This window comes from Phoenix dactylifera, chromosome 6, assembly GCF_009389715.1.
Source record: "Phoenix dactylifera cultivar Barhee BC4 chromosome 6, palm_55x_up_171113_PBpolish2nd_filt_p, whole genome shotgun sequence".
NCBI lineage: Eukaryota > Viridiplantae > Streptophyta > Magnoliopsida > Arecales > Arecaceae > Phoenix > Phoenix dactylifera.
In genome coordinates, this window is record NC_052397.1 from 16,584,125 (window position 1) to 16,607,524 (window position 23,400).

Sequence of the window (23,400 nt, forward strand, 5' to 3'; positions counted from 1 at the left end):
GCTACCATCAAAGTTAATTTTAAGAAAGCCAGATGATGGGGCCAAAATTCATATGAGAATGTGCAGGAGTTGCTGGACAAGAGAGCTACATTTTCGTAGCTATTAAGGATCCTTTGGGCAAATTGGTGAGAACAAATTCGAAGGCCCAGACCGATTCACATCACGGTTATAGGCATGAGAAAAAGTGTTGCACACGTACCTTTCTATGTTGATTACAAGAAATGATTATGGACCGGATGAGAAAGCATGTATGTACTTTAAACCTTTAATATAAGTATGATCATGCCCTTCCATCAAATATTAATTTTTTTGCCTAAGTAAATCATCGTACCTTTCATTCCACAAATTAGGTGCAATCCAAGCCTTCAAATATTTCTAAATTTTAAGTGCTAATCCTTTTTTTTTTTTGGTAACACACAGTACTATGTATCATTCTAGTACGAGTACATTCGATAAAATTAAGAAGAAGAAGACAACAAAAGGGAGGGAAAGACCCATAAATATCGCATAATAGTTTCAGGCTGAATGTACTCTGCTGAATAGATGAGCGCCTTATCGACAATAACCCTCTACCTCTACCTTCTGCTCTCAAAGATTCTGGTATTTCTATTCAACCAAATATGATAAGTTATATAAGTGCATCTGACACTATTAGCCACATTGGCGGGTCTCTCCATAGAGCCCTTCCTGTAAGCTAGGTATGTCGTTACCGTGGTAGAGTCGAAGACAGCAAGAAATATCAGTCAGCTCCAATTAGCTGCCACACCAGAGTAGCCAAATAAAGCATGCTCCACTAATTTGTCTATCTCCAAGCATCCATCATAGGTAGAAAAGAGTTAGTAGAAAAGGGCCTCGCTCCCCTTATGCAAAGAATAACCCTAGTCGGCACACAGCACAAAGGAACAAGACAACTTTTCAACTAATGAATGTCTTTATCAAATTTTACTTCCGTTACCATTAATCAACGGGGGAGCAAAATAATCGTAGATAAAAAATCCGTTTAAGGGCGGTAATACTCTACCGGCTCCGTTGACTACCCTCCGATCCGATCCTTGGCTCGGACTTCCGCCATGGAGAGCACCGTGGAGGCGCTCAGCGCCGCCTACCAGGAGTTCGTCGCCGCGGCGGCCGGCGTCCTGGAGGCCAAGGAGCAGTCCGGCGGCCAGAAGACCGCTGCCACCGAGGCCGCCCTCGAGGTCTTCAAGCAGCGATGGGAGCTCTTCCGCGTCTCCTGCGACCAGGCCGAGGAGTTCGTCGAGTCCATGAAGCAGCGGATCGGCTCCGAATGCCTCGTCGACGAGGCCACCGGCGCCGCCCCCGCCCCCGCCCCCGCCCCCGCCCGACCCCCCGCCGCCTCCGGGATCCCGCCCATCAGCGCCGTCCGCCTCGAGCAGATGAGCAAGGCCGTCCGCTGGCTCGTTATCGAGCTCCAGCACGGCGCCGGGACCGCTCCCCATCCCCACACCTCCGCCCCCTTCGATGCCCGCTTTTCAGAAGATGGAGCTCAATAGGTGTGTGATCCTCTATGGATTGTTGTTGTATGACTTCAAGATTGTTCCTTTATACATGAAGACCTAAGAATGTTAAATTAATTAGCATCGGAGAGATTATTTTGTTGATAATCATATCATTTAAGGATCGTTAAATGACGTTTATCTTTACGATGCTTCTGAATTATCCAGAGATGTATTACAAGAGTGCGTTTTACTGAAAAATTGTGTAAAACAAGGATCCTATCTAGGTAAAGTTGTAGATCCCTGGACTGATAGCATGTGTTGGAGCTGTGCTTTAGTGGGTCATAGAAAGTTCTATTGTGAGTTCATATGAGCTATTGGAATTAAAATACGTAATCACAATCTTAGTAGCTTAACAAGAAAAAATCATGAAACATTGTAACTATTTTCTTGATTTATGTGAAACCATTTATTGGTTTTTACTGAATCTTTTGGAGTATTCCATCTTTTTGTTTTTTTGTTTTTTTAATGGAGGTATAATTGGTTTTCTGATTTTATCTCAGGCCTGATTCTCTTACAGATTATATTCCAAATAATTTCTTTTGCTTAACCTAGTTTAAGAACTTCATTTGCCAAACTAATCCCAAACTTGGCTTAATTGACTTTTGTTACATTGGCTAATCATGGTTAACTGCATCCAGAATTCCTAGTCAGCTGTCAGTTTGGCCAGCTTTAGCATCTAAACAACTGATCGAGTAGCAACTAACACTCAAATAAACCTATATACACCAAAAATACTTATTTAAACTTGAACGAAAAACATGGATGAGCATTCTTTTGGTTCCCCGTTCTCTCTGAACATTAAGTAGAACCTGATCACAATACTCTCCATCAATCTCAAGAGCATTTTGAAGTCTCACTTGACACACCTGCCGACATGGGCCCTTCAGCTATAGAATTTGATAGTCCGGCCTTCAACAACCAAACCCTCTTTAAGGTTTTCATCTTGGCCTATATCTTGGCTGAGATATTGGTTTGTGCTGGTATATTTCTTTCACCTGTATGACAGGCATGTATCTTGGCCCTTATTATAGAGGATGATTTAATATCCAAATATTGCCTAAGACTTCCTAATCGGCCTTTTTGGATCTTAAATTGATGTTTTAATTATTTATTATTCATATCACAATCTTAACATGGAAGTTAAGCCAGGTTTACTATATTAACTGAGATCTCAGTTCCCCTACCATCAGCTGAGTTTTTTGGAAAACTTGGTTAATTTCTATTATCTCGGCGCAGATAGACCAAGATATATGTCCATCTTGGAAAGGGGCTCCTTCTGTGGTGGCCAAGATCTCTGTGACTAAAAAACCCATTCCCTTTTGATTGAAAGAACTCTTGCTTGGGTTGGCTTCTCTTGTACCATACTTCTGAATAGTCTTTTGATTAATCTACATTATCTATCACACAGCTGAAGTGACATTGATATATAGTTCATTAACCTACTTAACAGAACTGAATGCTAAAATAGGCTGCTCTCTTGTTAACAACAGTCTCCTATTGTACTCATATACATTTGAATCATTAAAGATCTTTAAGAGTATTTTAGCTTGACAAAAGCTTAAGCCCATAATTATTGGCTCTAATTCTGATAAACACTAAACATAGTGCAACTTTTTTCGAAGCATCCTGATAACTTGATCACTTGTTTACCGTCAGGGGCACCAACAATAGCTTTAATGTCCCAGCCTACAATAGTTCTCCTGGGATGAAAGGATTTGTGATTAAGTTTTTTTTTTTTTTTTTATAAGATTAATGACTTCTCTATGGCTGGAGATTACAGATTTTCACTAGTTAAATGGAGAGGCCATTAGTGGCACCAACCTTCTGGGGAGTTACACAAGTTTTTTCACCATTCTGTTTTGGTATGTCTAACCTGATAGGAGTAATATGAACCTTGACTCCAATGAAAAAGGTATATTGGTATATGATATCTGCCCTCATAAGCCCTTTAATCTTTTCTTCTCTTAGTAATTTTTTGACTTTACCTCATTAATTTAATTATGTTCATTCCTGTCACTCTAGGTAGTTCAGTGTGGTATTCAACTAAGAACTTGGGATATGTATTTTCCAGTTGACTTCAATTTATCACAAATTTTCGTTTGTTGGGAAGACAATAAAAATTCTTGCAAGTCATTACCTCTGTGACCTATCTGGCAGTTAAAGCTCAGATTGAATCTCAAAGTTAAAGCTTGTTATGCACAGATTCAACCTCTTGTTGAATCATTTTCACTTAAATTAATATTCTCAACTTTGGGATTGCCTGATGTCTATATATCTGCGTAAACAATTAGAAATTTGGACGGCTCTAAGTTTTACAATTTTTTTTCAGTTTACTTCAATATCACTGTTTGACAGCTTGTTCCATCGCTTTAAGCTTTAAATTTGACATTTCCTTCCATATCTATTTCTAGCTTTCCCTCCTTCTCCTAGTCCTCATAATGATCAATCTAAATGTGAAAGGCTCAAATTCCAGTGCTGTTACGTTTCTCTTCCTATATCAAGGTTGTGATGAAGTAAATACTTAGGATTTTGAAATTTCTGTCACCATTCTCTAAGCAAAATCACTAATTTCCTACGACTGCATTTGCTTGTAGAACCACTTTTATATTTCTCTTCGCTAAGCTTTCTGTTTAGTAGATACAGCTGGAAGTGTTAGCAAATAGATGAATTGTGTTCCTGAAATTGTGTATTTATCTAATTACAATGTTAACAAACTATAAACAGCTTCTTACTGTTATCTTGGATTTTCTGTATATCCTATGAATCATAATACTTTCTTTGCAGATGCATAGTTGTAGACTCTTCTCATTCATTACATGGATTCAAGTTTCTTATAAGAAAATAATCTGGAAAAAAAAAATCTCGTATAGCAATCAGTGGCTTTGGAGGTTTCTGTTATTATCATCGTTCCTAACTCATTTGTCATCACCATGTTGACAGCTCCTTGTCACTGCTTGGAAGGGTTTAGCTTAAGCCATCTTAAAGACCTGAGTCATATTAGAAGCATTGTGTTTCATCCAGTTCCTTGATATCCATAATTTTAATGCAATCTATCAAATACAGCATCAGCTTTTGTGGGAGATGCAGACATGCTGAATTAGGCTTACTGCGAGATCACAATTAGAGTCAACTCTAATGCAGCCATTTTTTGTTTGCTTTTCTGGAAAATGTTTACTTGTTTGGCCTGACAAAACTGGCTCTAAGAAATTCTACTGGCATCCTGTTTGACAAAACTAGTTCGTAAAGGTCCTTATCTAGCTCAACTGGAAAGTCATCTTTTCAGTAACAAACCCTTCTGGAAAAGGTGTCCTCAGGTTGCCTTCTTAATTTTCTGCCATTCCTTTTGGTTTAGTGCCATCACTAATTTCTGATCCAACCTTTGTCAAATTGCTTATTTACTTTCTTTCTCCCCACCTTTCAATTTATGCTTGATATTGCACTTGTTCTCCATTTATTTCATATACTTTTGTTTGACAGCTACTTTTAGCTTTTCGATTGGACTCCCTTTCTTTAACATAAATTACCTAATATACATGTCCTCTAGCAAACAATATCGTGGTCCCTCTAGCTGCTATTCTTCTCCCCCACCCCCATGCTAATGTAATGTTGGTTGGATCCTGCTTAGCTCTATTTGGATTATATATTTGCCTTCTGCCCCTTTTCACTCTTTTTTAGACCTTCTGTGGTTGTACCTTAGATATCATAATTTACTTACAAAATAGGCATGCTGCTATTTTTCTTTTTCTAAATAGGTCAGAGGTTAAGCTGTAGAAAGAAGTTAAACACTCCTAGTCTCCCTTTATAGCATTTCCATGTCAATATGTCGAAAGATTTGCTGTTGGATGGGTTTATCTTCTTTTCCTTGGAAAGACTGGATTAATGGGATATAGGATTGCATTATAAGACCCAAGTCATCCAGTAAAAATTCTGCCAATCCAGCACCCTGCAATGAAAGGATCCTCTCGTTGGTCTTAGACCTGCTTCCATGTGAGCAAGACTAGATTCCACCTCCCTTTACCATAGATGTACATATCCTCAGCTGGCATCATTCCTAGGTGCTATCTATCAGCCTCTTGTTATGTCAATCCATTCTTTTTTTTTTTTGGTCCCAGAAGTTGTCGTCGTCATATTCAACATCCCAGCATTTTCCCATTGGATATGGGTTGTCTATAGAGCATAGACCAGGATTGAAAAAATAATAACTACCATACGTTATATTATATCTAATAATAATGGGAATTTAAACAATAGCCTTAATTTGTCTGTTATTCCATCATAACAACAACTATCTTAGTGATCATTTAACAAATTTTGTTCCGTACCAGTTGGTCCAAGTATTTTATTTATTTATTTATTTTGGTAATATGTGAGGTTGAAAACCTCAACAGTGTTTAAAAATACAACCAATGAATTCAGCATTGGCAAGTAATGAAAGTCGAGGAGGAATCTCAGCATGGGAGTGAAAATCCTCCTGAAGCCCCCTGCCAGCAACCGAATCAGCTGATTGTTTTGCTTCTCGGAAGGCGTGCGTTGTGCGAAATAAGACAGTCGGGGATGGTACTCTTTATGTGCCATAAGTCCCTTAGGAGATGTTGGAAATAAGACTTTCTGTTCTCTATTCAGTGTCCATTATTTCCTGTCATAACAATCATAGCTACCATTATAAAAGCTTTTCAAATATTGTTAGTCCAAGAAGGAATAACTGAAAGGACCCATAATTTATTGAGCAGATTTTGGCATCTGAAAGTAATCTTCTTATTAGACATGAACTGTTCGCTCTTGAATTTTTTAGGTTATGCAATCTTTCTCGATGTCATAAAAGTGAATTTTCTGTTAGTGGTGATTCCAAGGAGAACTTTCACCTCCGGATTCTGAGAGAGCACCAGCAACCCATGTACATATGACACCATGCCACTGCAAATGGATTATTTGTTCACAAAGCATTTAAGCATGGATTAGGTGTGATGGTTACATCTTGCTTGTATGCAGAATCCTTATAGCTTATTTATGCATTGCATTTGCTTTTAAATTTGATCTAATCTGCTTCTTGATTCCAATGCAGTCCACATGCTAATAATTCCCAGCCATACCTAATAATATGCTCCCATGCTTGCTTCTTCTTCTTTTTTTTGAATTCTATTATTTGTTTTCTTTGGAGAATATCGGTTGGAAGATTCTTTCCAATTCCCTGCGGCTGTCACTCCAAGATTTTGTGTAGCAATTCAAAGTGCCAAAATTAATGAAGTCATCTGTGGGTTCTGCCAATTACTGCAGCTTCTCTGCAGAAATCCATGCAAGAGATGGCCCTATCCAGCTGAGAATGGAATGGAGGAATTCATCTGTGGGCCTGCTGTGTTGGCCTATTCCCTCCCTCAGAAAATGGCGGGTTTCGAATGTCTCAATGTCTGAAGCTTTTAAGAGTTTTCCTTTTAATGTGGTGGTTGGTCCTCAAAGACACCATGGCTGAACTCCTGCGGGATAAGGATATTGGCTTTCGGAGCAGCAGAGTAGCATTTTAGTATTGGGTAGCACATGTAATTCTTTTTAGCACACTATTCTAGTTAACTCTGATTCTAGTGCCAATTGCCGTCATCTTCAATGCTGATCTTCTTCTTTTCACATGAATTAATTTTCCTAGTGTATAATACAAGAGAGTATAGACATGGCCCAGGGCAAATTATACCATATGCCAGGTGCACCATGTCAGCGGTGCACTACAGAAACAATCCGAGATGAGGTGACGAGGCGATAATCCAAGATAAGGCACATGATGAATGGAGCCCGCATATACGAGACATATAGTTGGTGTGGTGCACCGCTTTTAAAGCACCCACCTAATGGAAGTGCTTGATTGGTTTTTGCTTGGTTGAGAGAAGGGCTTTTGGATGGCGAATGATAGTGTGAGAGGGAGAGGGTAGCTGAATGTGGGAAATCGATCCTCAAGCAAGGGTTCTATCAATGGCAATGGGGATTTTGTTCTCACACGGATCATAGAAAAACCAAAAAGAAGACGAATCTCAATGGAAGCTGATCTTTTCACTGAACTTCCGTCTACCAAATCTGAAAAAGTTCACAACGAAGGACCATGGGACGACGAATCAGCTAACCCAAGTGATGGGTTAGAGCCTCCTGGCCCACTTTAGCATGTATTGTTCAAGATTGGGATTGCACAAAGATTGCAATATAATGCACCATAGGATCAATTTGATACGCGACAATTCGAAATGAGCTGCAAAAGTGGTTCGCTTGCTGCACCGCCCGGGTGGCGCACCTGGAGTAGGGTATAATTTTTCCATTGGGGGTTGTACCCTTTCACACCAGCTATTTGACTTCAGCAGGATTGGCTCACGCGGTTTCAAATTTTCTCCTATCCATCTTACTTATCTCTCGCATGAAAGTAAAATGCGTCCCATGCCTAACGCTGTTGAATACATCAAGTATAAATATTGTTCTCCAAGCATAACCGGCTCCAGAACTTTGTATTTTAACCGCGTAAATTACCTGTGCCAGAAGAAAAAAAAAAAAGCACGTAAATTTGTATAATTTATAATAACCAAATAAAAGAGTATCCACGTTCAACTTTACCATCTCTGTAAGCCGAAGCGGACTTCCAAGTCCCTTCATCTCTCTGTAATACTCAACGAGCGAAACGCAGAAGCTCCCAGATCTTACTCTCCGCTCTTCTACTCAACGATGGCGGCCGCTCCCGTTCTCTTCCCACCGAAATAGAAAGCGAAAGAGAGAGCAAGCAGGCTGTTTTTTTCTCCGGTCTCTGATGAGATGAAGGAGGGCGATCAGCTAACGACGGCGGCGAAGCCCTCGTCCGCCGCCGAGGCCGCCCTCTTCGGCAAGGGCCGATACAAGTTCTGGGCCCTCGCCGCCATCATCCTCCTTGCCTTCTGGTCAATGCTCACCGGCACCGTCACCCTCAAATGGTCCGCCGGCAACCTCAACCGCCTCTCCGACGATCTCCTCGGCGCCCCCTTCCGCGACGCCGATCTCGATGTCCTGGTCCGATTGCAAATTCCCAATCTTCTCCTCGCCCGCGATCTCGATCTCTTCTTCACGATCTCTTCTCTTCCCTGATCGCTCAAGCATTCCTCTTGTTTGAAATCGTTATTGCAGGAGATGGAGGAGAGGGAGAAGGTTGTGAGGCACATGTGGGACATCTACGCGCACAGCCTCCGGATCCGGCTGCCGCGGTTCTCTCAGGAGGCCTTTGAGGCGGCCTACGAAGAGCTCGCCAGCGACGATCTGGCCGTCCGGGACGCCGCCGTCTCCGAGATCGCCCGGATGTCCATGCGGATGGTCGATCTCGAGCCCCCGCCTCGCCATCCCAAGGTTTAAATCCAACCCGGCTCGCTAGGGTTTCTTTTTAATTTCGTGAAATTGTTCGTTGGTGGCATTTGTGATTCTTAAAAGTTTCAACATCTTGTTCGAATATATTCGGCAACCTAGGAATTTCCCTCAGTGTCTTTTGTTGATTCAGTTAGAAGATTCGCGGAAATTTTGTGGCGGGATCAATGATGAATTTAGAATGCTGTTGAGGTTCAATGCATGAACTTGACACCAGAGAGATGAGATGAGAGCTGAAAGTTCGAGCTTATACGACTTCTAATTTTTCTATGTGTTATTATAGCTTCTTGGATTATGTGAGTTAGGAGTTAGCTTCATTCTTAAGCTTTCAGTTTCTTGTTATTCGAGCTTTTTGAGGTCCTATGAATTACTCGGAAATTCACCTCAGCGTTTTCATCTCATCCTCTGTTAATTAACTTATTTCGAGGGATGTGGTATTGGCTGAATTTTGCGGAAAACTTTATTTATTGAAATTTTCAAAGAACTGAGATTGTTCTTGAAGTGCAATCCATGAAATCGACACAAGAATGATGAGATTGGATATGAAATATCTACTCTATAGTTCATTTTTTGTCATATATGTACAAATTACTTGTTGGATTGTGTGAATTAGGAATGAGCTCAATTATAAGATGAACTTTTGGTTCACTTATAGATGATGTTGCTTTTCTTCGAGGTTTGGAAGGCTAATGCATTTAACATCCTTTAGATCTGATTTTTCTGTATGGTTCAGTTTGTTTGATGGTCTTTGCATTGGTCAAAGGTTCAGGAATGTCCTGCAATGGTTCCAGTGATGAACAGGGGACAATATAGCAAAAAGCTAAAAGAAGCTGACAGCAGACAGATGACATCAAAGCTTGTTTGTGTTTGCGTTTTAATAGTCAGAATGTAATATTTCTTTTTAACGTGTTTAGTTTGTTATTGACATCTACTTACTTGGGTTGTTTTAGCTTCTAGCTCGCTTAATCATTTGTATGCTTTAGATTCAATTTACAAATGTTTTTTTTTTTTTTTGCCTTAAACCTTCATGTGATTATATTTCTCAGAATCCAAAATCAATGTGCCATTTAATTCGTTTTTACTTTTGTCAGGAAATTGTACTCCGTGTTAGTTAATTTTTCGAAACAAAACCTCTAAAAGACCAAAAAACGAAAGATTGTAACTTTGATGGTTCTTATGCTTCATCTGTTTAGTTGATGTTGGCCTCCAATTGACTTGCTGTAATTGACCTTTGTTTTATAATATATATATATATACACGTTAAATCCAATTATTGTGATTTGGAACCATTCCAGTTGTCCTTGTTGGGGTGCTAGTTTCTCAAATTCTTCCTGGATGATCATCTGCATTAATTAAAAGGAATATAACGGGTATGTTGAATATCTTTCTGCAGAATGCTGAGCTGCATGATTTTCAAAGGGACGGCAGAAGTGGGCTTAAGGCGAAGCCGTCAGCCTTCTCATCAATGGGAGCCCAATAAGTTGCAGCAAATATTCTTCGGCCCAACATTTCTGTTGTTGAGCAATGTTCTATAAACAGCTGACTTACCGAAGTTTGCCAAGGTTGTTTCCTTATTAAGCAGGATCATGCAAAAAATTTGTTTTCCTGCTTTCTAAATTCTAGCTCTGGGTGCATGCTCAAGGCAAGCTTTTGCAAGATGCCACATAGTTATAAATTACACTAATGAGTCGTTATTGTACTCTTAACTCGTTTTAACTAGTATTGGAAGCTAGGTAGAGTTTGCCAAGTGAGTGCTCTTAAGACTACTTCACCTGGCTTTGTGAATTTATATAGGCATTACTGTAGTTGTAACTGTGGAGCCTTCACCTGGCTTTCTGAATTTTATATCCTTTATTAATGTAACTAATGGACGAACATATCTGCAAACTTGCTTTGCTGTTGTTGCATGGATATCAGTTTCAGTATTTTGATGGGCACAGATAAAAGTGTTTAGGTAGAATGAATTGAAAAAAGATAAAAACATATTGGATCGAATAAGAAGTCCATGCCATTCAAGATTTTGAATATACTATATTCCAGTAAATGTCGCAGGAGATCAAAAGAAAGTCCAAGCAACAAGCAGCTTAATTAAAACATTCCTTAATCAAAGTGGCATGTGGTGCCTTTGAGATTTCTTGTTATGCTGTCTTAGAACAAAGTGGTTAGGTATGACTTGGGATTTAGTTTGACAACCAGCAATGTTGAGATTTACGTGTAATCAAAACCTATTTGGAATATCTGGGTTTGATGAAAAATTTCAAGGGTGTTTTAAACCTGATAGGCATATATGACATACTAGTCATGGATACGCGGTCTTGCTATATCATTGGGAATGACTGATGCACTTTGCTTTTAATCTCATGCAACTAAAACAAATTGGCACACGACTTCATGTATTAATCAAAGTAAATTGCACTATGGTTGATGGATGACTTAAAACTTATTTTATATTTTGCACGAGCTTTAAATGGTGCTTTGATAGTTTCTTTCAGTGTCTGATTTCTCCTGATTATCTTTTTCCCCCAACTCCAGATTCTGTGTTAAGTTTTAGCCTTATTTTGAACCTATTCTTTTTTATGAGCATGTCCTGTTCCCTGCCAATTTCATTTTGCTTCCTCCACATGCACATTTATACTCAGCACCTCCATTCTCTTAATTTTGCAACTAGTGCATTAGGAAGCCTGTTTTCTTTACAAATTACTTCAGTCGTTAGTCATTACACTTGATTTTAAAATCTTTGACTTCTCTGATGTCATTCGATTCTCCAGTTTGCTTTCCTGGTACAAGAAGTGAGAGCATCAGTATAACCCCTATAGATCAGCTTTTGCATTTCAACTCAGTTACAACTATACGAAGGGAATGCATTTTTGTAGCAAAAAAAAAGAGGGGAGGGGGGAAGAAGAAAGACAGAGAGCAAACTGAAAGATTATTTTATTCTTAGTGTTGGGTATCATTGTCTGGCTGCTCCATATCAGATCCTTTATTACAGATTATGTATGAGATTATGAGAATAGGATTAGCGTGTTATCTTCACATGTTTTCTTTGGCTCATGCTACTCTATGAATCTCGTGCTGATTTTTACTTCTTTTTCACTTGATGTTTTGAAGACATAGTTATGATGAATTCTAATAGTTTGGTCCATGATTATGCTCCCAACTTGTAACAGATTATGAGAATTGGATTAGTATATTATCTTCATATGTTTTCGTTGACGCTTGTCAATCTATGAATCTCATGCGCCACTTTTCATCCTTGGAAGTCTATATAATATAAAGAATTATCAAGCTTTTTGGCAATACGTTGTTAATAATGCTTGAAGGTACATTGGTACAGAAAGAATGAGTTATTTCAATGAAAACCGAAGTCTAATTTTGTGAAATGATCCTTGAAGTCCTAGTTTGCAAATCGAACTTTTTGGTGTTCGTTGCCAGACCTTTAGTACCTTTTCAATTAAATTATATAGATATAGGCTAACGGGCCCCACCAGATTTCTCGCTCTGCAACGGACCATGGTCGTCCGTCAATCCTTGATTGCGCGAATCGTAAAGCCGCGGGCGAAGCATCCAAAGTCCTAGGCTGCGTCGACTTCGAACGGCTGCCGGTATACTCGTTCGTCCAGGTATTGGATTCCCAGGAGGATTCGAACTCCTATTGCCAGGAAAGCGTCACTATCTGTTATATATAGAAGGTCCCCCTGCCACTTGCTTCTGCCAAGTCTTCATCTTCTCTCTTCATCGACATGGAATCCAGGAGCAAGAAAGCCCGGAGGAGCGAGAGCGTAGCAGCGAGGTCTTCATCTTCTCTCTTCATGGACATGGAATCCAGGAGCAAGAAAGCCCGGAGGAGCGAGAGCGTGGCAGCGAGGTCTTCATCTTCTCTCTTCATCGACATGGAATCCAGGAGCAAGAAAGCCCGGAGGAGCGAGAGCGTAGCAGCGAGGTCTTCATCTTCTCTCTTCATCGACATGGAATCCAGGAGCAAGAAAGCCCGGAGGAGCGAGAGCGTAGCAGCGAGGTCTCACGTTCCACCTGACATTCTTCTCTCCAACATCCTCCCCCGTCTCTCCTTCAAGTCTCTGACCAGGTTCGAGTCTGTGTGCAAGAGTTGGCGTGCCCTGATCACCGAGGATTCCCTCTTCGCCGCCGATCAGTCCCTGCACCCTTCCCCCGCCTCCTCTGGCTTTGTCTACCTCGGCTCCTCCGGTCTCGAGTTCCTTTCAGCGCCGGGCACCCCAGTTGGCGTTCCCCGCCCCTCCCTCGAAATCCCTTTTCATGCCTATAGCCTCAAGCTCGTGGCCTCTACCAACGGTCTCCTCTGCTGCCTCATCCGCGCTCCGGCCTCCAACTTTTTTAATGATGGGGGTCCCTGCTTCAACTTGCTCTACGTTCTCAATCCCGCAACCAGGGAGTCCCATCTCGTTCCTGCGGCCCAAAGTCACAGCAGCTTCTTCATCGGGCTAGCCTTCGACCCCTCCAACTCCCCGAGCCGTTACGCTCTGGTCTGCCTCCGTCGTTGCCATGGCGTTATCGAGGGGTGTCTCAAGACCCAGCATTGGTTTCATGTCTTCTCCTCTGAGACCCGCGAGTGGGTCGTCTCGAGCCAGACGGTCCTCGTCGATGATTTCGTGTCGGGCGAGCCCACAGCGGTGTTTGCTGGAGGGGTCTTGTACTGGGATTGCATTAGCTATCTGATATGGTTCGACCCCTCCAAGGACCTTGCAGGACGGACGCCACTGCCGGAGGACCCATCGAGTGCGGGCGTGCATTGGATCGGCGTATGGGAGGGTCGAGTGACGTGCACTCAAGCCTGGGACGGGGAGGTAGAGGTGTTCGTGATGACGAACGGGAACGGCAGCAGCGGGAACTGGGTGAGGAGGCACCGGGCAAGCTTCGAAGCAATGGTCGGAGGGAATCCGGAAGTGTTCGCTAAATTCTGCCACCCCATGAGGCTGAGGAGCGGGAGACTATGGGACCGGCTGATTTCACGGTGGTTTCTGCGGCCGCTGGCGCTCGACGGAGGAGACAAGCTCTATATAGCGCTGAAGCCCATTGCGTGGATGCCGAACGAGAAGGAAAGAGTGCTGTGTTACGACCTGAGAACGGGGGAGATGACATCGATCAGCGACGGGATCAGGCTTATACCATTTGAAGACCGAGTATTCTCCTACCACAACAGCATGGTTAGACTGCCCGAACTATGCTCGGAAGCGGTAAATACAACCACATCATGAATGTTGGGTTGTGCATGATTTGCTCTCGGGTGCAGCTCCGAGTTCAATCTCGTATACATCTTGAGAATTTAGCACGGTTGTAGTAGTTGGTGCAGAGCGTTTCAAGTGGGGATTTGGCTTTTTGGGGACTGGCTGCTTCATATTATCCTCTTCTGTAGGACATGAAATTATGTATCCACTTTGTGAGCATTATATAATATCTCCAAGTAATTTGTTTCTCACATATCATTCCCTGTGAATCTCATGCACCATCCTTCTCTTCTTTTCACCCCAATGTTTTATATTGAATTTTATTTGGTCGTTAGGTTTTATTCTCATCTTCCATAAAAACACACCCCAAAACAATGACAGTTACGTTCAAATAATCTTTTCCCAGAAGTGATGCTAGATTGCGAAGGATGTGCCGTTAATATCGAAAGAGAGAGAGAGGAGAGAGAGAGAGAGAGAGAGAGAGAGAGAGAGAGAGACCTTGTCCGCTCTGAAACGGACCATCGTCCTCCGTTTACCTTTGGTAGCGCGAATCCTAAAGACGTGGGGGGAAGTATATCCAAAGTGATCAGAATTAGTGTCGATCAGGGCGTCGGATTCTCCGGCCCTTTCCTAGAGAAATTCGAACTCCCATTACCAGGAAACCCAAACAATCTACCATATAGAGGGGTCCCGGCCGCTACGACTATAGCTACTTAATTCGTTCGTCTTCAGGCTTTCGACCTTCTCTCTTCATGGACATGGAGGAATCCAGGAAGAACAGGTCCCCGAAGAACAACAGCGGCAGCGGCGAAGTAGCGAAAGGCTCTCGCGTTCTATATGATGATCTCTTTCGGTTCAACATCCTCCCAAGGCTGTCCTTCAAGTCCCTCTCCAGGTGCAAGAACGTCTGCAAGGCATGGCACGGCTACATCTCCAACAGCCCGCTCTTCGCCCTCGAGCAGTCCCGCCGCCCTTCCCCCACCTCCTCCGGCTTCGTCTTCCTCAGCTGGCGCGGCCTCGAGTTCCTGTCCCCCCCGGCACCCCGATCGGCGTCCCCGACCCCTCCCTCTCCATCCTCAGCTCCCATCGCATCAGCCTCGTCGGCTCGACGAACGGCCTCCTCTGCGTCTACGTCCACGCCCTCTACTTCAACTTCCTCTGCGTCCTCAACCCGGCTACCGAGGAGTACGAGCCCATCCCTCAAAGCAAGCGCCGTCGCTATGGTGTCGGGCTGGCCTTCGACCCCTCAACCTCGCCGGCTCATTATTCCTTGGTCTACCCCAAACGGGATAACGTCGAGGGCGCTGTCGATGAAGTCGAGTACCAGTTCGTGGTCTTCTCTTCTTGTACGGGCGAGTGGGTGCAGTCCAGCCAGAAGGTCGCCGTCGGTGGCTTCCGGTGGCGTCATGGGACTCCAGTGTTCGCTGGAGGAGTCTTGTACTGGGACTGCGTCGAGTATTTGATATGGTTCGACCCATGCAAGGACCTCGCAGGCTGGAGGCTGCTGCCAGCAGCGGTATCAGGACGAGCTCGGCATGCTCTCGGGGCGTCGACGGAGGGTCGGCTGACCTGCGCGGTTGTGGTGGGGGATGCGGTGGAGGTCTACGTGATCGAGGATGGCAGCCGTAGCAGCGAGGCGTGGTCGAGAAGATATCGAGTGAGCTTGGCGCAGATGGTTGAAAAGAATCGGCATGTCCTCGCCGAGTTCTGCAACACAATGCGACTGAGGGGCAGGAGCCTGTCGGAGCGGCTGTTCTCGCGGTGGTTCATGCAGCCATTGGCATTCGAGGGAGGGGACGAGCTTTACCTCTGGGTGAGGGCTGGGAATAGCATAGAGAAGAAAGTGAGGGTGCTGCGCCACGACTTGAGAACAGGAGAGGTGACACTGATCAGCAGCAATGTGAGCTTCGCGCTGGAGGAAGACCAGATCTTCACCTACCACAATAGCATGGCTAGATTACCAAATTGGTTCAACTAGCGAGATTTCCCCGATGTGTATTCCCGCTGTAACTCGTTAATAAAATTCCATTATGGGACCACTGCACTTTTTGTTAATTTTCCGAATATAATACCAGCCTCAATAATAAAAACTGATTTAGTAACGAGTTCAGTGTGCCCTTGGGTATTACTTTCATCTTCTACGGATGGCTACGTTTTTGCTTTTTGCTGGATATATTTTCTGCACTATTTAACATTTGGTTAATTCTACTATGTGCTAGATCACAGAAACCATGAGTGAAACAGCTCTTGGTAATATTCACGTACAGTTGACAGGAATTTAATAGATTAATTTTCTTACTTGGCAACTGCTTCACTCTACTTTAGGAATTAGGACTCGATAATATATCCTTTCAAGACTACTCAGAATATCAATTTGAGCCCTCAACTCAGATAATCTTAATTATGGAACAATTTGCATTATCACACTACAAGCCCTCATTCACCTAAACCTTCCCAACTTTACAATGGTAAATTATTATCAATGTTTTTTTTTAAAAAAATATTATCAGTGAAAAATGGGTAAAAAGAGAAAAAAGGATCCAGGGATATTCCTCATTCAAAATAATAGCCATATATTTGCATCAAAGAGAAAACAGGTAATTCTAACACTGTCCTGACCATGTTTGCATAAAAGAGAACACAAGTAATTCTAACACTGTCCTGAGGACCATCCCCCACCCCACCCCACCCCACAAGAAAAACAATAAGAAGAAACTGTTAGATGTTACATCAGTACTTTGCTGACGCTTAATAGTAGATATCAGCTGTAATCAACATTAAAATTTTGAACAGATTGTAACAAAACGATAATGTAGGTACAAAACAAAGCAACGATAGCTCCTTGTTATATGAGTTGCTTTTATTGACTGACTGAAAAGAATGAACATTTTCCCTAAGGACCTGGTAGCTCAGTAGATTCATCATAGCACCAAGAGATGCAGGAATCCCACAAGAAACACTTGTAAGTTTGAATGAAAAATAATCCGCATAAGAAGATATTATGAGACAGAATATAAGATCGAAAAAGGTAACAAATTATCCAGACTGGTATGCTTTGAAGAGCACCATGCAACTAACCTACAAATTTGGGAAAAGAATAATCAAATGCCTTTGTAGGAGTTGATGGAAGAATATCAAAGTAGAAAAATTTTAGAACATATCCAGGAAGAGCAGCAGCAGGCAGCAAGTCATAGCACTGTTTGGATAACCTGATGCAATCCAACCAGTGTAGCACCTCTGCATTTGGATCCCTCTCCACCACCACATCCCTCACTGTAATCTGTAGCATCCCCCTATAGATGGTGATTCTCCCCGACTCTAACTAGCTCCCCCAGCTGAACTATCTCAGATTGCTTCAGTGTCATCTCGGCCATAAGTTCGAGATTAGATGAACCACCATGGGAAGTGGGGTAGTGGTAATTGAGCCAGAGGATGCAAGGGATGCACCCACTCCCATCGTCCACCAGGAACCTTAGAAATTTATTCTTGTGCTCACGGCTCACCACCATGCCTACAGTTTCAGCACAAGATATAGGCCTGCCCTTCCGGGTGAAGTAGGGAGGGTTTGAGGGCCAGACAGTTAAGGAGAGGAGATCAGAAGCCATAAGCTTCACATGAACAATTTGGATTGGATCCATGGTAGTAGCCTTGATTTGTTCAGGATCTGAGACAAAAATCAAGTTCTTATTACAATAATGAGATATATTCGCAACCATATACATAGATATATGTAGGGATGTTAAGAAAGAAGAATTCAGAACAATAAAGAAGAAAAAAGAGAATGAGATAGAGAGGGTTGGACTGCCCACTGTTGGAACTACATGGACAACCAAAGTAAATAAATATCTCTTTTAATTAAATGCAAAAAAAGAGAAATAAGAGAGAGTTCAAATTTAGAGCAAGAAATCAAAACTATCAAATCACCTAGAAGAAAATATTTATTTATAACCAAAGTACAATTAAAAGTTTTGTTCCACAAAACACAGAGTGATGCAAGGGATAAAAGAACTTGGCAAGTCAATGCAGCATAAACCTTCTGCGAAATTTGTTAATTAGAATTATCCATAAGTTTGTACATGCTAAAAGCTAATGCAACACATGAGAGTGGGCAATCAGCTAAACAAAGAAGTAGTTGATACAATTTGATTCATGATCGAGAAGCCAGAAATTAAAAGAAAAGAGTGAATAAACAAGAGCGTTGTCTTCCGTGTAACCGCTTAGAACTCAAACCCGAAAAGTAGAACAATCAAGCGGACAACCCAAGTGGTTAGTACTTACTGTTATAACCATTAATTAGATGAAAGTGAAGAAAAAAAAAACAATGGATAAATTATAGTTTAAATTTTCCATAATTCATTGCCCACTCTTTTCCAAAGATCAATTTTTTACTAAGATGCTGAACTTTGACCCTTTCATTTTTAAGCAAAGAGAGAAGATGAATTCCTAAACCCCAAAGCTATTCCCCCAATTCCCAAACTCAAAGGAAAATAGAGAAGTTGGGTTACATGAAATCTTTAGAGAAAAATCTCCAAATACAGAAACAAATAAATCAACTATCTAAATCTCATGATTTACTAGCATATATTAAACTACATATATAACCCAGAAGACAACTGTCTCCCAAAATGGTTATTTAGATAGTGCAATGGAGGAGATAATACCTTATCCGATGCTCTCGGAGGAAGATTTGCAAAATCCAAGGCATTCTCGCAGGCGAAATCCAAAGCTCAAATTTGTGAAAAATGGGGAAGAATGGGAAGAGCAATTGCGTCAATAGCGGAAACCTTTTACCACGTTTTCTAGCCCGACCGCGGCCAGTCGGACCGAAAACACTGCAAACTGGCCCATGCCCCGGTCCGATTCTCTCTCTCTCTATCTTTGTCGGTTGCTAATCAAGCAAACCAACTTCTAATTCAGAGTCTTGTAAAAGTTTTAAACAATAGAAGAATAATTTTATTTTATCCGTTCTAAAGGTTAGTTCTCTTTTGATCAATCATTTAAGGATGAATATATTTCAGAAACTTAAGGAATTAAAGAATTCTAGTTTATTAAAATTACGACCCTTCTCACGTAAACAACCCCTAAATTAATTTATTGAGGAGTTGAAATATAGGTAGCCTCCATATACTTATAAATGTATAAAAGGATTTATATCAAAAAATATGGTCATATTTTTAGCATCTTTCAAACATGATATTTATTTATTTTTCAATATTTAAGTATTTATTTTAGTTATTTTAATTATTTAGATATGTTTTTGATCAATGTTCGACCAAGTGACCTCTTAGTGAGGCCAAAGGCCGGCCTATCCAGCCACGCAAATATTTTGTTCAGTAGTTTCTCAATGTTATGATTATGGTTTGAGATTTTTTCTAATTGAGGTGGCTAGCATGTATCAAGTGACCAAGTTTGAAAGCATAGGAGGAACTTCAAAAAAAATGAAGTGCTACAAGGTTTATTTAGGATTAGGAACAATAAAAGACAATAATATCCTAACTTGATAAACTATTAAATGGGTTTGAAAACTGAAATCAAAACTTTATCAAATTCGTTTGACGGTATAAGTCGCTTGTATTTTGATATATTTATTTTTTGAGTAAAGTTTTAATTTATTATTTTTTAAAAAAGAATGTGTAGAAAAGTTTAATAGTTGGGTGAAGCTCCTAAAAATAAACTCCACATCTCTAAATGTTAAAAGAGAGAGAGAGAGAGAGAGAGAGAGAGAGAGAGAGAATAAAAACTGTCAAATGATCGGGCTTCTTAGAAATAAACCTGACATCTTTATCGTTTTAAAATTTATTAGATTATTTGTATCTATAATCTATCAGATCATTTATGTCTATCTTATAATTTATGATTTTCTCACTTAAGTCAAAATTTTATTAAAATCCATCTGATACTTATTTGTAAATTAAGCCGCACGCATGGTACACATGAGAGTTCCACCCAGGTATAGAAGTAGAGTTGTAAATCGGATTGGGATTTAGATTTTGACAAAATTAAGCCTCATTTTGAACCCAATCCTCTGCCACCACACATCAAACTTTAAATCCTTCAAAATAGTGATGTGATATATGCTTTTGAAGAAGATTCCCATGTGTTTCTCGTGTCCCCTAATTTTTCATCAGTTCTCCCTCTGATTTCATTATAAGGAATTTATCTTTTTCACTTTTCTATCCATTTATGTAATTGTATGTACATTGATCTTGACTAGAACCTAGACTCTGCTTCCCATCCTAAAAGTTGAATGCTGCTAAACTTTGCTTGTGGTTTAATTGGATTTCACAATCTCTCCCTCTCTCTCTCTATGTGTGCGCTCTCTCTTTCTATTAGTCTTTAGGCTCTTCGTATCATGCATGGATCGACCGAATGGCCTAAATATACTTCACGTAACTTACAACATTAATATGGATATATATATATACACACACATAGAGAGAGAGAGCGGGGCTTTAGAGTTTTTCACATTCCTGTTTCAGTTACAATATATGACGTAACCGTTGCGTCTCAAAAAATCTAACTACTCATTAACCACCCGAAGGCATCCCTTCATGTCATGGGAGACCTTCCCCCCCCTCTCTCTCTTTGTATGTCTTCTTATCTTATCCAACCGTTAGTCTTATAGAATCCAACATTAGATAGAGAGGAGTAGAGCAAGAACCACGCTCCCAACATTTAATACCATCATCCGTTTCCACCCCTTCAACGCCTCCACTCTCAATAACTTCCACACTCTATAAGACCCAGAAGAATGCCAGCATCTAAAGCAGTGCGTTAGAGAGAGAGAGAGAGAGAGATGGACTTCTTTGTTTTCAGTCTTTTTGTTGTGGCTTGTTGCAGGATCTTGAGTTGTCAGGGAACCCAGTTGCAGTACAAGGATTTCATTTCTTGGGATGACTTCAGTGCGGAGAATTACTCCGGGAACTTCAACTTTAACGACGGGGCTCACAGTCGGGTCATCTTGGTGTCGCAGGATGGGAGCGGAGATTCGAAGACGGTGCAGGGAGCGGTGAATATGGTTCCAGATGGTAATAGGGAGAGAGTGAAGATATTTATTTCTCCAGGAGTATATAGGTGAGTGCTGTGTTACTCCTAGCTAGAAATGTAATTAGGTTTATAAGTGAGCGCTGGTGATTTGGTCAGTGAGTTCTGTTTTGGCCAGTGCTTTATACTCAATTTTCTTTTCGTTTAGCTTGGTTTGAGTGTTTTTACTTTGTTTTGTTCTAGGCTTTTTAAATTTGTGATGTGCGACTCTTTTCTCCGTAGTAGTTTGCATTGTCAAACTGTTCTACTTTTTTTCCTCCTTCCTTTGTGTCAAAAACTTGCAAAGCAGCCTTCCAATTGAGAAGCCTTGTTAATTTCTGTATTTCATTAGAGCACGGTCTCATCGCCTAGAGGTTCCTCTTTTCCATATATTAACATTACAGAACTTGGATTCTTGCAGAGAGAAGGTGATCGTTCCCATAACGAAGCCTTATATTTCATTCATTGGGAACGGAAGCTCTGAAACTGTTATCTCGTGGCATTCCAGGGCATCTGATCGAGATCACAATGGCCAGATAATTGGGACCTTTTACTCTGCATCAGTTGCCGTGGAGTCCGATTACTTCTGCGCAAATGGAATTACTTTTGAGGTACCCAGAATCCCCAGCGAAAGCTAGATATGCAATGCGAGATGCACACAAAGGAAAATTTCTGACGTTCTTTGGTTCTGATAGCTTGAAATGGATTTGAGTGACAGAACACAGCACAAGGTGCAGTGCCTGGTGCGATAGGAATGCAAGCGGTGGCGCTGAGACTGTCGGGCGACAAGGCCATTGTATACAGATGCAGGATCTTGGGATCTCAAGACACACTCTTCGATCACATGGGCAGGCATTATTTCTTGGAATGCTACGTCCAAGGATCCATTGATTTCATATTTGGAAATGCAAGATCTTTGTATCAGGTTATGTCCGAGCAACAAATCTCTCTCTCTCTCTCTCTTTCTCAATTATGCCAACTTTTTCTCAGTCAGCCATCTATATTAGCATGTGCAAGTTCGCATTATCTTTGTGAATTCAGTCATCGACTGCAGAATTCTCTTAACTCTTTCGACATTGAATTGGTTGGCATAAATTTTTCTATAAAGCAGGATGTTCTCCTTCCAAGTTTGATTTTTAAATTTTGATTTTGTTTTTTTAAATTCAACAAGTCATCAGTAATGTATGCTGAAGAATGGTTGCTGCTAGTTTCATACCCTGAGTAGGATTATTTATACTGATTTAGATCAAAAAAATCTGTCACTGTTGTACGGGTCGATTGGAGAACAGTGAAATGCTCAAATTGTTCTGCTTAGATCTTGTGGTCTTGGATATCTATCTATTCATCGATGTCTTGATGTGGAGCAGGGCTGCACACTTCATGCAGTTGCAATGAGCTATGGAGCAGTCGCAGCTTCTCAGAGGAATTCACCAAAGGATGATTCCGGGTTCTCTTTCCTGGACTGCAGGCTGGATGGCTCTGGGATTCTGTACTTAGGGAGAGCTTGGGGACGGTATGCAAGAGTGGTCTATTCTTACTGCCAACTGGAAGGCATCATCATCCCTGAAGGATGGAGTGACTGGGGAGATCCATCAAGGACAAGGTATAAGCATCTCTTATATATATAAAAAAGGAGGCCAACGGCAATTAGGAGAGGGATAGTTAAAAGCAACAACCATGTTATTAAAGTGCCATTGCCATTCATTAAAAACTCCACAGGATAATCTTGTTTACTAGTGTAATAGGCCTTTGAGGCAGCTTATGTTAGTTCATTCACTCGAAACCAATTTTGACTCTAAGAGGACTTGACTGATCTCAATTTTGCAGGACAGCATGGTTTGGAGAGTTCAATTGCAGTGGTAAGGGTGCCAATTTGAGAAAGAGGGTACAATGGGCAAGATCACTCAACTACGATGAAGCACGGCCTTTCCTAGATCGGAATTACATTCATGGCAATCAATGGCTTCGATTGTAGTTCCTTATTTTTGAGCTGATCTTATAATTTTGTGCTGTTTCACCTTCCAGGCATATCCCTGAAAGTGTATGTACCAAGTCCATACCAATTGATGATGATAGTTACCAATCGACGAAATCATGTACCGGTCATCATGATGCTATCTTTTGCTGACATCAACAAGGGACTTCACAATCTCATGTAACATAGCCCAAACCATTCAGTGTGATAAACGAAATGCTCATCATGAGTCTGTTAACCATTTCAATCAGAGTAGTTGCAAGTCTGGAAGAAAGAAGGAACAGAGCATGGATGCTGTGACACCCTTCCTAGTGTAGGTAATAACATC

General features: G+C 41.4%; 5 protein-coding genes across 11 annotated transcripts; 4 read left to right on the plus strand and 1 right to left on the minus strand.

Annotated features, from left to right (window-relative positions):
• Positions 1 to 780: 780 nt before the first annotated feature.
• On the plus strand, positions 781 to 7,136 carry LOC103707585 (mediator of RNA polymerase II transcription subunit 32-like). 3 transcript variants are annotated; one of them, XM_039127622.1, is made up of 2 exons: positions 781 to 1,511; positions 6,676 to 7,136. In XM_039127622.1, exon 1 carries the CDS (start codon positions 1,071 to 1,073, stop codon positions 1,509 to 1,511), a length of 441 nt encoding a protein of 146 aa, XP_038983550.1. In that variant the 5' UTR covers positions 781 to 1,070; the 3' UTR covers positions 6,676 to 7,136. The 3 variants fall into 3 exon arrangements, with proteins under 3 accessions (XP_038983550.1, XP_008790346.1, XP_008790345.1); XM_008792124.3 differs by having other exon boundaries at positions 6,803 to 7,136; XM_008792123.4 differs by having other exon boundaries at positions 783 to 1,511; positions 6,792 to 7,136.
• A 956-nt stretch (positions 7,137 to 8,092) lies between these two features.
• LOC103707584 lies at positions 8,093 to 10,798 on the plus strand. Its single transcript, XM_008792120.4, has 3 exons — positions 8,093 to 8,528; positions 8,643 to 8,858; positions 10,267 to 10,798. Exons 1-3 carry the CDS (start codon positions 8,298 to 8,300, stop codon positions 10,351 to 10,353), a joined length of 534 nt encoding a protein of 177 aa, XP_008790342.2. The 5' UTR covers positions 8,093 to 8,297; the 3' UTR covers positions 10,354 to 10,798.
• A 383-nt stretch (positions 10,799 to 11,181) lies between these two features.
• On the plus strand, positions 11,182 to 14,320 carry LOC103707583 (F-box protein At5g07610-like). 3 transcript variants are annotated; one of them, XM_039127612.1, is made up of 2 exons: positions 11,182 to 12,813; positions 12,889 to 14,320. In XM_039127612.1, exons 1-2 carry the CDS (start codon positions 12,614 to 12,616, stop codon positions 14,102 to 14,104), a joined length of 1,416 nt encoding a protein of 471 aa, XP_038983540.1. In that variant the 5' UTR covers positions 11,182 to 12,613; the 3' UTR covers positions 14,105 to 14,320. The 3 variants fall into 3 exon arrangements, with proteins under 3 accessions (XP_038983540.1, XP_038983539.1, XP_038983538.1); XM_039127611.1 differs by having other exon boundaries at positions 11,182 to 12,538; positions 12,625 to 14,320; XM_039127610.1 differs by having other exon boundaries at positions 11,182 to 14,320.
• Positions 14,321 to 17,125: 2,805 nt separating this feature from the next.
• Positions 17,126 to 17,712, minus strand: LOC103707643 (CST complex subunit STN1). The gene is given in 2 exon segments (XM_026804836.2): positions 17,126 to 17,388; positions 17,390 to 17,712. Coding segments are annotated over 2 exon segments (564 nt in total). The 3' UTR covers positions 17,126 to 17,147.
• A 2,885-nt stretch (positions 17,713 to 20,597) lies between these two features.
• Positions 20,598 to 23,189, plus strand: LOC120111113 (pectinesterase QRT1). Of its 3 annotated transcripts, none has more exons than XM_039127615.1 (5): positions 20,598 to 21,148; positions 21,519 to 21,708; positions 21,816 to 22,022; positions 22,465 to 22,700; positions 22,930 to 23,189. In XM_039127615.1, the coding sequence occupies exons 1-5, from the start codon at positions 20,871 to 20,873 to the stop codon at positions 22,958 to 22,960; spliced, it is 942 nt and encodes a 313-aa protein (XP_038983543.1). In that variant the 5' UTR covers positions 20,598 to 20,870; the 3' UTR covers positions 22,961 to 23,189. The 3 variants fall into 3 exon arrangements, with proteins under 3 accessions (XP_038983543.1, XP_038983542.1, XP_038983541.1); XM_039127614.1 differs by having other exon boundaries at positions 20,601 to 21,148; positions 21,606 to 21,708; positions 22,925 to 23,189; XM_039127613.1 differs by having other exon boundaries at positions 20,602 to 21,148; positions 22,925 to 23,189.
• Positions 23,190 to 23,400: the final 211 nt, after the last annotated feature.

What these genes read in the sequence shown, in the direction of transcription:
- LOC103707585 (XM_039127622.1), top strand. Translation starts at nt 1,071, where the DNA reads ATGGAGAGCACCGTGGAGGCGCTCAGCGCCGCCTACCAGGAGTTCGTC.
- LOC103707584 (XM_008792120.4), top strand. Translation starts at nt 8,298, where the DNA reads ATGAAGGAGGGCGATCAGCTAACGACGGCGGCGAAGCCCTCGTCCGCC. An exon ending in ACGCCGATCTCGATGTCCTG is followed by an intron (nt 8,529 to 8,642) that starts GTCCGATTGCAA and finishes TCGTTATTGCAG; the next exon opens with GAGATGGAGGAGAGGGAGAA. An exon ending in CCCCGCCTCGCCATCCCAAG is followed by an intron (nt 8,859 to 10,266) that starts GTTTAAATCCAA and finishes ATCTTTCTGCAG; the next exon opens with AATGCTGAGCTGCATGATTT.
- LOC103707583 (XM_039127610.1), top strand. Translation starts at nt 12,614, where the DNA reads ATGGAATCCAGGAGCAAGAAAGCCCGGAGGAGCGAGAGCGTAGCAGCG.
- LOC120111113 (XM_039127613.1), top strand. Translation starts at nt 20,871, where the DNA reads ATGGACTTCTTTGTTTTCAGTCTTTTTGTTGTGGCTTGTTGCAGGATC. An exon ending in ATGCAAGATCTTTGTATCAG is followed by an intron (nt 22,023 to 22,464) that starts GTTATGTCCGAG and finishes GATGTGGAGCAG; the next exon opens with GGCTGCACACTTCATGCAGT. An exon ending in GGAGATCCATCAAGGACAAG is followed by an intron (nt 22,701 to 22,924) that starts GTATAAGCATCT and finishes TCAATTTTGCAG; the next exon opens with GACAGCATGGTTTGGAGAGT.